Below are 13,108 nucleotides of genomic sequence, written 5' to 3'. Positions count from 1 at the left end.
CTTTGTGATTTTGCTCAATCCCCATCTTTCTGTCACACGGAGATGCATTATGCATGAGGGTTCGTTCCAGCGTTTACCAGATAACAGCGAACAAACTTGGAGAAGTGAGCATCCTCTCGAAGACGTCAGACGCATTTCATTTCCTAGTTTTTCAGTTCCAAATCCTTTGGCTTCTCTTCTTCTGATTTTTTTTTTCCCACATCTCGTTTATGGCTTCTTGCTCTTTTTCTTTATCTCTGTGTTGTGTTTACAGCAAATTTGAACGTGCCTTTTGTTTCATTTCAAAAAGCACCTTCGCTTCTCCTCTCCCACTGTTTGAGAGCTTATATTTAACAGCATAAGAAACAAGATCTCAAGGGCAACATTTAGCATTTTATTTCTGACCCACATTAAAAAGAAAACTAAAATGAAACCCAGCATTGCCGGCTTTAACCCATTTTCTGCCTTCATCTTGCTTGTGTTTACAAGTGTGTATGTTTGTCTGGCTCAGTGGGAGAGTCTCCATGCGCTGTTAAGGCACTATGCCACACGCGTCTAAAGCCTGCAATTACCATTTGATCCTCTGATTGGCTGCGGCCAAACTGTGCCACCTGACAGGTGGGTCGGGGCGTGCAATCAGCGGAAGGTCAGCTTTGCAAAATACGTGCTCTCAAATAGACGCACGCAAATAATCAGTAAACAGTTGGAGCAGGGCCGTGCTTTCAGCCAGCCCAGAGGACGATAATTGGAGCGAGAGCAGAAATGTCACCTTCAATGCATCTGGAGCACGCATTGTTCGCAGACTGTGCTACGGGGCTGCACGCTGGATGCCGCGCGTCCGCCTGCGCGAGAAAACCATTTTGCTGCAGAGAGTGATACGGATTGCCGGCAGGTTCTTTGACTTGTTTATATCGGAGCTGTGATGCTCACATTCCAGCTCTCATCTGTGCACACAGCAACGGTTTGCTGCAGCGGAGAAGGAGAGAATGTGCGGCATCATCCACCCACATGGTTACCTTCACTGATGCACTGAAACCTCCGGCATTTTCGCCAAGTGCCACACGAGTGCATCTGTTCCACTCAGCCTCTCCGTTCCCCACTATCTAGCACTCGGCTAATAATTCACACGTGCATGCGCGCGGAGAGGTGTGCTATTCAGATCTGCGAGGCTCAGTTTGTCATGAAAGAGAGCAAGGAAGGATCAGCAAAGTCAGAGTAATTGTAGTAGAATAAAAGTGTTTCTCCCGTTCAGCTTATGGCGTAAACATAGTGGCTTTAAATCTCATTAAGTGCTGAAGGCATAAACTTCAATAAGATGCAGAAATAAAAGTGTAATGAATATTTTATTAATGGGGACAAACGCAATAAAAGCAATTATTGAAACTTCTAAACCCGAATCGAGATTAAATCTGCATGAAGGAAAGCAGCTTCACAAAATGCTCCGTTTACAGAGGAGAAATCCCAGGTTCTCCCTTTTCAGAGACCCAACTTAAAATCTGAGTCAGTTGTCCTGGTAACCATGGTGACCGAGACACTTACCATGGCGAGTGACTCTGTACCCAACCAGCAGGTTTTTCTTTGACAAACTCCGGGGGTCTTGTTGAATAATCCTTTTTGCTAAGAAATGTTCCTTAGTAAGTGACATGACCCAGAGGTGCCAGAGTGGCAGCTATGAAAGAGCTTCAGTTTTTCCTTCATTACTAGCCAAGGAAACCCCCATGAAAGGAAAGCATTTATTTTCTGTCTCGCCACTCGCTGCAGACACATCTTGCAGAGCAGCGCTCATCAGTCTAAATGTGGTCAATAACTGATAGGTCAGATTTGGAAAGTTTTGTTTCTACACTCCACTCTTTCAGGAATCAAACTTCCAATGAGATAAAATAGCATCAGGCCTTTCAGATGCAAAGCAGGTTACAATTTCTAGAAGATGATATATATATATATATATATATATATATATATATATATATATATATATATATATATATATATATATATATATATATATATATATATATATATATATATATATATATATATTAGTCTTTGTTTCATACAAAATGAGATGAATGAACAAGAAAGTTCCTGCTGTAGATGTTCTCTCTGCCCATGTAAGTCAACATTTATCATTTCAAGAAGTATAATTAAGGAAGTCTGTCATGTATAACTTTCTGTATTATACTAACTAGATTCCAACTCTATTTTCCACCAAAACCCCATAACGGATAGGAAAAACTAATTTCAGCAAGTCTGGCCTAACAACACATTAAAGAATTAACCTTCTGAGTTGTTTTTTTCTGCTCTGTTTTAAAAAGCACACTGATATCACTTACATCTCTGACTCCACCGGATTAAAAGCTTCTCCTTATGTGCCTGCAGCCACTTTTTTTTTCTTTTCCCTAATTACACATATTTAACTCAAGGTGAACAGATGCACGCTTAATTGGATAAACTCTGATCTAATTCTGCTCTTACACAAAAGCGACAGAATTTCAAGTTTGAGTTCTGGGCTATAGTTTCACTTAACACGAATCAAACTCAATCATGTAACATTAGTACATGTGCCTGGCAGACAACAAGATCCTGGATTAGAATAAAACAAGACAAGGATCAAACTTGGTGAAGAGAAGAGAAAGAATGAGACAGTGATGGAGCTTCACAGTCTAACATATCACAATATTGCAATCGTAAATGATGGCTTCAATGCAATAATATTTGGCAGTCTTCAGTATTTCAGGTGTCATGTCTTAAATTGCTCTCTTTTTTTTGCAAACTTGAGTGTCATTCTTTTATTTTAAAACTTGATATTGATCATACTCACCAAGATGAGAATGCTCAAGGAGAGAGGTAGACGATGGAAAGGGGAAAAAATGACATTGTGGTGTCCACCACAGCCCTAGATACTAATATGGGGAAATATCATACTTAAAAATTCGATAAAATAAAACGCTCATTTCAAGCATGAACATTTAACCAATTTTTTAAAATATTGATTTTAAAAAATCAATATCAAAAATTACGATGGTTTCAGGGTATTGCTGTAAGTTCCCCTGAAAATTTGAAGGCAAAGATGTATAATTTAATGTATTTTTATTTGAACCAAAAAAAACAAGTATTATAACATACCAACGTTTAGTGTTAAAAAGTTTCCATAACATTTTCTTATTACTACTATCAATTTGATACTAAGACTTAAGGAAGCAAATTGAACAAACACTATAAATTTGTCATTTCCAAGACAATATGTTTATTGCACATATAAAAGTACCTTTTGGCACACTGGGAGGATAACAAGCTGATATTAGATGACAGCAGTTAAATCACTAGGTTATTAATCATGGTAGCTAGCCTGCAGTTAGCTTTACAGATATGTTGCAAGGATCTTACAAACAGAAGTTTTAAAACAACACTATCTTCAAAACAGTGATGGGTGGAACTTAAATTCACACACCATGACTAGCTGTGATTTTACAACCAGGAAAATTTACAAACAGCCAAATTTGTCTTTTGTGTCGGTAAGGACAGAATGTAATTATTTCTCCATTTTCCTCCGGTTAGTTGAAGGAAAAGAGGAGGCTCTGCTCTACCATGAACTGCATAAAGCTTGGCACACTTCGGTATCGTTTGCACATCCTGTCGTTAAGTTTTAGTGCGCTCTTTTAAAACCTTGGTAGGATGATGACATATTGGTAACTGGCCATAGCCTGGTGTAAAATAATCTAATTTACTCACTGAATAAACTCTTCTAAACTTCTGAATGTGCAAATATTTTACAAATGCTTTTCTGTATGCCTGTTTTATTAGCTCGTCTCTTAACAAATATCAAATATCTCTTTGCAACTTTTACGAACTTTGACCAGTGTGACACTGTTTAGTCATCAGTTATGGAGATGATCTGTAACTTATGATAATAAGGGCAAAGTCACAGATGTGAGCTATTTAATGATTTCTAATTAGGTCATAAACCAGGCCTTCCCAGCTGTATGTGAGATCAGGTCCTGAAGCTTTCTATATTTGTATACAACGCCTGTGTTTTATTATTTAATGGCTTACTTTTAAAATAAAACATTTTTTTTCTTTTTTATTATGAAAGACTATTACAACACTTAATTATATGAAATAAATTCAAGGGAAGCATGACTCCTGGAAACCTCACCCTTATACTGATTCACTTGGTTTCAAACATGAGCCTGTATTATAGAACCATACAGTTTTATACACACCTCTCATAGTTTGAATTGTGAAAGACATCATCTAAAGTCCCTGTCAGTTTACATTCAATCATCAAGGACAGGGTATATTTTAAAAACAATAACTGGATGTGCAATTTTGAGTCTAAATTGGAGCCAGGTTTGTAGATGTAGTCCATGCATTTTCAAAACAATTGAGATCTGATCTTTACAGAAGTTTAATATTAGCCTGCCGTATTCAAGAGATTTTGGACCGCGTGTTCTGTTGGAACATCCGGTCAAATCTAAGACCCAACTAAAGCTGTTGATTTGAAGTGAAGTTGAAAACTCTGGAGGTTGTCCCTCTGTCATTATGCTATTCGGATGAGCAATCCACCACCCTGGACAGTGATCATGACTCTTGGCATGATCAATAAACCTTTAGCATCACTTTGGAACAGCCGCTCGGGCAAATGACCTTGAGTGGAGTTATGCAATGTTTGTGCATGTCATTTATGTGTAGATTTAACTTAATGGAATTTGCTTTATCGGCCAATGACTAAATTAAGCCAGCTTTTATTAATTTGTTTTGCTGTTTCTTCGTAAATCATTAGTTGACTAGTTAACATTAACTTTTGCAGCAAACCAAACTTTTCATCCCTTCTACGTCTCTCTGAGACAGAGAACAAGACATTGGGTTCTAGAGCATTGGTAAGACAAAACGGGTCAAAGTGTTTTCGTTGACAAATGTTCTTAACATGCATTTCCTTTTCATCTGCATTGGATGAAAGAGACTCATGAAATGTATGTGGGAGGATAGAAATGACCAGACCTAATCTTTAGGTACCAACTATCTATCTGAGAGGGAATTGCAAACCCAGTGCATCATCCACCAACACTACAATGACTGATTACCAAGCAGATAGACTTAAGGCGGGTCCAGTCCAACTAGTTAACCCCATCATGACTGCAGCTGCTTCACAGCTATAATTCAAGCTAAAACTGGAGGGAACTGGACCCACTGGAGTTCGCAGGTTCTCCCTGTGCATGCGTGGGTTCTCTTCAAATACTCCAGCTTCCTCCCACAGTCCAAAAACATGACTCTTGGGTTGACTGGTTTCTCTAAATTGCCTTTAAACACGAATGCGTGCATGCATGTTTGTCCTATGTATCTTTATGTTGCTTTGGGATAGACTGGTGACCTGTGCCTCTCACCCAATGAATGTGGGAGATAGACACTAGCCCTCCCTGTGACCCTGCAAGGCCAAGAGGGAATAGGCAATTGATAGATGGATGAATACACAGATTTATATAGCTTAAGCTCTGAATATTAGGAGTATCCTTGTCAATGTTTGCTTCAGACTTGGCACCCAATCATAGCTTGTGGATTGACAGAGTCATATTCTGACTCATACCCCTTACAGCTCAAACGCCGTATTTTATAATCCTCAGGAAACAAACTGTCAGACAGGATGAACATTTTGAAATCCACTTCAGACATAGTGTTTACTAAAGTCAATCAATAGCCTCGTATACTCTCATGACCCACCATGAGTCCTTATGACCCCTCTGTGATGTCACTGCCCTAGATGTTTACAATGCAAAGATTTTATTTTCACAAGAAAAGTTTAGATTTTTACAAAATCCTGTATTGTAAATGTATTTATTTATTTTTTGCTAATCCTCTTGTACTTTATTTATTATGTTTATAAAATTGTTGAAAAGCAAATACACCTTAGATTCTTTGCTTTATTGTGAGGCTCGGTGACAGTCATGTCGTAATGCCCAATAAAAACGCAAGACATCTAGACAGCCGAGGCCTGGGGGTCAAATTAACTCATGTAGGCGGCGCTCTGAACGTGATGCAGAGCTATGTTTCATTACTTATCATTTCCTGTTAGAGGAGAGAAAGTGATGAAATTCCATTTATTAGCTTGAAACACCAATTACCGTGGCTGGTAAATGCTTAGTGATGGTAAAAAAGGAGAATTAAATCAGGTAAAATCAAGTGAGTTAAACGTTCACCATGACCTACTTTTTAAAATTCTGCATCAGTGTTTAATTATTAAACAAACTTCCTGTGCATTTGTCGCATGTGAAGACGGCAAAAATGGTGCAAGTGAGCATTTTGTGAGCAAACACAGAAATCCTTTAAAACTAACGACTAGTTCGGTTCCTTTAGGACATTATTTGAAACAGGAACAGAGTCTATGCACAATGTAGCTGTCTCTGGTTGCTCTACGGAGGACAAATATAGTACCCGTTGCCATGGTTATGCCAGAGAACACATTGCCACAAACAGCTTTGAGCACCACGAGGACGCACACCTACACACCCCCCCCCCACGCCCTCACGACACTCTTTTCACCACGTGCAGATAAGCAGAAACCTGTTTATGACTAATTGTACTGAAGCAGGTAATGATTTCATCTGTTTGCATTAGATGAAAGATGAGCGCTTTTGGAGAAACTGCTGCCTTCCTTTTTTTTTTTTCCCCTTAAATAAGTTGCCGACCAACTCACCGTCACAGTGGGGATGGCGGTGACGAGGGAGTAGACCAGGACCGGCGGCGCCTTGCTGTAGTCCTCTGGTCCTGGGTATGGCTTTGAGTAGGCTTTGTCGAAACAGAAGAAGCCCTGGATGTGCACGGGGAACGTGTCCGTGTACTCAAAGTAATACGCCAACAGAACGGTCCCTGCCATGATCACCAGCTGGAAATAAAACATATTGGTAGCAGCGTCAGGACTGGGGAAAAGAGAGGGCAGCCAGAAAAAAAAAAAAAAAAGAAAAAAAAGAAAGAAAAGTAGGATTTTTTTTCCTTCACAGAGCAAAATGACGGATGCTTCCTTAATGTGTAAAGTAAGCCATTTGTGCGAGGAGAGAGAGAGAGAGTGAGGAAAGAGGTTGAGAGGGAGGGAAGTAGATAGAGACGGAGGAAGATGGATAAGGAGGAAGCAAGAGAGGAGAAAAGAAAGCAGAGTGGGAGAGTGAGAGATCCCTTCAGCAGTGTCAGTGTTCAGAGTAGGAGGGGAGAGAAACAAACTGAGCTCGCTTGGGAAAAGAGGAAATAAAGCTTCATGCAGAAGCAAGAAAAGGGAATGAGAAAAGGATGAGGGGGGAGAAACAGATGGGTGAGCGACAGAAAAGAGGGGCAACGAACAGAGAGAATAACACAAGAAGAGCAACATATGCATGTGTGGATCTCTGCATAACTGAATTTATGGCTCTTCTGACATTTCTTATACTTCAGCTGCATGAAAAACACATGCGACGCGACTTCCATAACTGCTAAAAATTCAATCACAATCTTTCATTAGCAATTCATAACAGAGTGCATGGGTGAAAGGAGAGAGGAAGAGGAATGGTAAATATAGAAACCACAAAAAAAAAATATGCACGCATGCATTTCAGCACAGATGAGACAGATACACTGGTAATAATTAAACAGCGTACTCATGCTACTGTTCAACAAAAAAAAAAAAAAGAACATCCAATCAGAATCCAAGCCTCTCTCATTCTATGACTGAAAACCTGTGGTTTGTGCAACATCCTGACAGTAACCTAAAACCAAAATATATTAAGAAAACAAGCACAGCAAAGCCAGCTGTTGATCAGTTTGACCTCCATCTGCAGCCTGGATATTTACGTGATGAGCTTGCTGCGAATTTGAAGGACAAATTTGTCGAGAGCAAAGCGTGAGGGGGCTTCTGAGGGCAGGCTGAGCTGGATTAAAGCTGCAGGGACACAACTCTTTGCTGTTTCAGCTGTTTGATGGCTGTTCGTAGCCATTCCTTCTCCAAAAGAGCAGACATGTATGCACTGTGGCCATAAAAACATGACATGTAAAATAACTAATACTAAAAACTGTAAACAGTACTTTCTAATTGAAAAGAGAGGATAATCTCTGCTGTGACCGAGTAAATACTGTGTCTCTGGATCCAAGAGTTAGGATAAAATGAAAGGTACTGCCATGAATAATGTAAAACTACGTGGTTGTAAAAGAAGTTAAGGAGAAAGAAAATAGAATTTGACTTTTTCTACGAATTGGCAAATACACAATAGGCTTTATTTATCAAAACCTGACGTAGATCTGGGTGCAGTAGTGATCAGAGAACAATGTTTCACATATGATTCATGAAATCATGAGCAAGCTGTGAAGCCTGGGGTACAAATAGGCAGGTGCTGATATATCTGATGGCTGAAAACAGTTGTAATTTATAAGCCACACGGCACAGAATTTGAGACATGGATGTCGATTTCTTTTTTTTTTATATCTTACTGCTCAAACATAAATATGTTGACAGTCAGACTGCCAGGTCAGAAGTTGACCTGACAGTTCTCAGACCTAAATTAGTTCATAACGTCACAGAGCCTCAAATTAAACCTGACTGTCCAGCACAATATAGTGCAGAACCGGACAGGACAAACGGATGCCACACACCATCTGGGACGTGTTCAGCAGAGCTCCTCCAGCCGATCCAAGACTCAACCTTTTCCTCTTCAAGGAGACACTGCCGCCCTCGCCTCTTTTAACCTCTGCACCGATATGGCTTTAGTGGTTTATCACTTTAATGCCCTCCTACATTTTGGCATGCTGGAGGACAAAGTCGACATAATAGTTATGCATGTTTTATGTACGAGACATCACTGAGCACTGATATTTCTTTTAAATCTGTTTATGGGATGTAATTTTAATCACACATACAGTCCAGATTCCTGCAGTAGCACCACGAGAACAGTCATCATTTTGAAAAATCCTCTGCTCACTCCGGAATCTAAAATGTTTTCTACTTCAGAAACTTTTTTTTTTTTCATGTGTCCTCCACTTTTTTTTTTTTTTTTTCATGTGTCCTCCACATATTAAACAGGAAAGCACACAGTTTTCATGTTTCCAGCTAAAGTCCTCAATATTTTAAATACTGCATTGATGTAGCGGCATGCAGTCTATGGGATGCGACTGCAATCAGCCTTCATTACCTTCAAAGTAAACTGTTGGAGAAAAATCACTCAGATATAATTCGCAGTATGCAAATTATGTAAATTTTGAACTAAAATTTGAGCTTTTCCTAAACTCATATCCAAGTGGACACAACCAAAAAACGAAGGAGAAAATAGCTGTCCTTCATGGATCCGTCCTGTCTCCGAACTCGATCAAGAGGCGCTTCAAGCGTCCATGTTGCTCTCTCAATGTCTGTCCAGGACTACAGCTAGCGCCGCTCTTCAGGGCTCCTCAGAGGGTTCGAGCAGCTGTGATGTGGAGCAAGTTTTGTTTTAACTGTCTTTGTTAAGGAAGGATAAGATGACCTCAGTCTCACTGCTTATCTGTGTGCTTTCTTTAGAGATGCTGAAATGTAGTGAGTGACTCCAAATGAACTGTAAACTAAAACAACGACCTGACAAATGCAGCTAATTGGGATTCAAGTTACCTTTTACCTGGGGTCCACAGTACAGCGAGCTTCACGCTCCAAGCACAGCACGGCCAGTCACAACCCTCCGTGCAGCAAAATTGCTTTGTTTGTTTCGTTTTTCTTTAATCTCATAGCACTTTGTTTGTGGTTTTGCATTTGATTGTGTGGGCGTGTTTCCATGTGCACCGAATTTGAGGATATCTGTTGGTATGTGGGTGCATTCCCATGTCTCATGAGGAACTCAGGCACAGGCGAGCTACGGTGAATGTTTCTCTCCATCATCCGGTCCTCTGTTCTGCCCAGGCTACAGAAGGCTTGAGGGAGGGAAGTGAGGAGAGGTGGGAGGACGAGAAAGATAGAACATCTACAATCACCCATTGAAGTTAAATATTTGAAGGCAACTGCTGAAACGCTCCTGAGAGATTTATTGTTTTACATTTTTACGTAAGGTTTTTGCCATACGCCGGTGTTAAAACGTCTCAATGAGCTGAATGTGCAGCACAACGCATGACTGGAAGCAGACAGACAGACCAGAGTGTTGCCTCTTAATGCAAAAACACGTCTCATCGTGGAAGGTGTTGAGAGGAAGAAAACTCAAAATTAGCTATTTTTACTACCAGTGAGGTGTTTATAAATGGAGTTAGAGGAAGCACAAAAGGTCTGAGAGCTCCTAGAAAACCGGATTTTCTACGGGTATGACGGCTGTCTAGTAAGTCTCTAAACAGCCGAAGTGGAAGTTGGGCTTATCACAGGAAGCATCATAGCTGCTCTGCTTTATCCTTTTCGCATGCTGGAAGAGGAAATGTTCATAACCCTTTAAAAAATCTCAAAACGAACAAAAGGATCTTCTAAGACGACGATGAATGCACACATTCAGTGATATTCTTAGTAATGCTAGGTGCTCCAATTGTGCTAATCACTTATATAAAGATGCAGAAAACAGTTGACAATGCCAACTCTGATATAATATTGACTTAGTTTTAAAATAACACTAGAATCCCATTTGACTGCAGAGTTCTGTAACACTGACTTGTTTTTGAGTCACAAACGTGGTGTGAATAACAGAAATAAAGCCAGAACAACCTTTTGATTATAATGACCATGTTATTGTTAGCCTTAAGTACTCACTATTTAGCACAAATTTTTCCAACGCTTCCTTATTAAAGATGGTGTTGAGTTGAATGTCATTTGAGGTTTTTGTGCAGCTCACTCTGCAGACACTGAAGGTTTTACTAAATACTCCTGAAGGTCAAAGCAACTTCAAGTTGATGGTTTCTAATTAGCATCAAGGCGACGCTGCAGTCTCCTTGGAATATTAATTTGCATAAATGGAGGCCTTCTGCAAACAGAAGGTAAGGGGATCAACACCATTATGCGTTTGTTCTTTGTTTGCGAGGACTTCCTTGAATTCCCAACTAAACATCTTGCCAGTATGACAAAAATTCCAAGAACAGTCGAAGTTGGACCAAGTTGCTTGCTAAGTTTTTGAATCTGACAAAAGCAGCACTTTGGTCAGAGGCTAAAACCTAGTGACTAATTAAAATGTTGTGAAATGACAGCAGATAATTAATCTGATTCATTCCAAACCCTGTATTTATCCAGGTGGGCACATAGTTAGACCAGAAAAGAAGTATTTAGCAGTGCCAACTTTCTTTTTTTTGCCTTAATCACAATTCCTGGTGTGAAGATCTTATCTGTCGTTTTCACTTTGTCCACGTTCTAAATTTTTTCATTTAAAAGGACATTTTTTATACTCATAGAATGAAACCAAACACACTAATACGTCCAGGTTTACCTCTCTTTTTTTAACCACCGTCAATTTGAAATTACAGGCACCATTTTAGCTATAAGCTCACCACTTTGTCTGCCATATTGTTCTCACAAAAACTCAACCCACATTTAATAAAGGCTCCCATTTTGATTTCTTCTCCTACCAGCAGTTTATACACATATTAATTAAGTCTGGCAGACATTTACACATGCCTCATGCTGCTTGATTGGATTTATTATCCTGCGAGTTGGTAATTAGCAGTTTAATAAATTCTGCTGAACTGTTGGGGGGGAATGCCTGTGATTGTTGTAAATGTGTAATGAAATAACAGATCAGGGGCCGAGTCAATTCTCTTCTTTGCAGAATTATGTTAAACCTGACTTTCAAATTTCCTAAATCCTTTCAGCAATGTAAGCTTTGAGAAACATGCAGATAATCATAAATGTTGCAGCTCAGCTGTTGCACAAATTTCTTTTCATCTTCTCCCTGCTTGAGGTTCTCGGGTGTTTGGTTGAAAATGGATGAAATTAAATTTAAGGTTGTGTTATACAGTCAGTGGCAGAGTCAGTTGGTAGAGCTGTTGCCTTGCAGCAAGAAGGTTCTGGGTTCGATTCCTGGCCCCGGTCTTTCTGCATGGAGTTTGCACGTTCTCCCTGTGCATGTGTGGGTTTTCTCCGGGTACTCCGGTTTCCTCCCACTATCCAAAAACATGACTGTCAGGTTAATTGGCCTCTCTAATTTGTCCTTAGGTGTGAGTGTGTGTGTGTGCATGGTTGTTTGTACTGTGTGTCTCTGTGTTGCCCTGCGACAGACTGGCGACCTGTCCAGGGTGAACCCTGCCTCTCGCCCGGAACATTAACTGGAGATAGGCACCAGCAACCCTCCCGACCCCACTAAGGGACAAGGGTGTAAAGAAAATGGATGGATGGATGGTTATACAGTCAGCACAGATTCATCCATAGGAATGAACATAAGTATATAGAATGAGAAAGATTAATAAAAAGTCTTCCATTTCAGATGATCAGGCAGCCTAATAAAAGCTTGAAGCTAAAACCGCTGAAGTTGAAAAGCACCAAAAGGAAGAAATCATGTCGCAGAAAGTGGAGAAAATCCACAGAAAGCCCTTGGACTGAAGACGTAGAAAATAAAATGTGACAATAATAGAGCATTATGGGTAGGGAAAAAAAACCAAGGCGAAAATAGACTGGGCATCACTAATGTCTCCTGGGGCCAAACTGAGTTTGCACATGCAGTAAACGGTGCATGTCCACCTTTGGGCTGTGGGGAGCAGCCAGATGGCAGAGAAGTCAACTGATAAAGTCAAACATGTTTAAGGAGGGTGAGAAATTTGTGGACAGTGGCTGGTGTTGAGTTGACAGCACCCCGCTGGCGCATTACGAACGTCAGGATGAGCCAGACTCGGGCCGCTCTGTTGTCCTGCTAAACAAAACCGGTGTGTTTATTTAATTAAAATAAAACGGTATGTCAATCTAATGTTTAAACCATGAACACGGATTTAACTTTTTATAGCGACCGACCAAATAAACATTAAGATGATGCATATTAATTACATATTAATTACTGGGACTGGCTTTGTAGGGATCAATAACAATGAGCCTAAAATTGAATGCAAGTTTAAATATCTTCTCAAATCTTTCTAAAAGCTGGCATCAAGTGTTATCTCTAGTGTCAGGCTGGTTTTACAAGTTTTTATCGTTACATCCCCTCTTGTATTTGTCACAAAAATCTTCCCAAAATTAGCCTGAGACGAGGCGGCACCT

At 40.0% G+C, this 13,108-nt stretch overlaps 1 protein-coding gene across 3 annotated transcripts in view; it reads right to left on the bottom strand.

Moving 5' to 3' along the window:
* The window catches only part of plppr2b (phospholipid phosphatase related 2b), a 58,864-nt gene that overhangs the window by 24,862 nt on the left and 20,894 nt on the right, over positions 1–13,108 (bottom strand). The window contains exon 5 of one of the 3 annotated variants that reach the window (XM_014982149.2): positions 6,671–6,859. In XM_014982149.2, coding sequence (XP_014837635.1) covers positions 6,671–6,859 — 189 coding nt within the window. Of the gene's footprint in view, positions 1–6,670; positions 8,131–13,108 lie in introns of those variants that run through there. The other 2 variants (XM_014982122.2, XM_014982131.2) reach the window with 2 other exon arrangements.

This window comes from Poecilia mexicana, unplaced genomic scaffold (genome assembly GCF_051168715.1).
Source record: "Poecilia mexicana isolate PSO_F unplaced genomic scaffold, ASM5116871v1 scaffold_1, whole genome shotgun sequence".
Lineage (NCBI taxonomy): Eukaryota > Metazoa > Chordata > Actinopteri > Cyprinodontiformes > Poeciliidae > Poecilia > Poecilia mexicana.
This window is presented reverse-complemented; position numbering and strand designations above follow the sequence as displayed.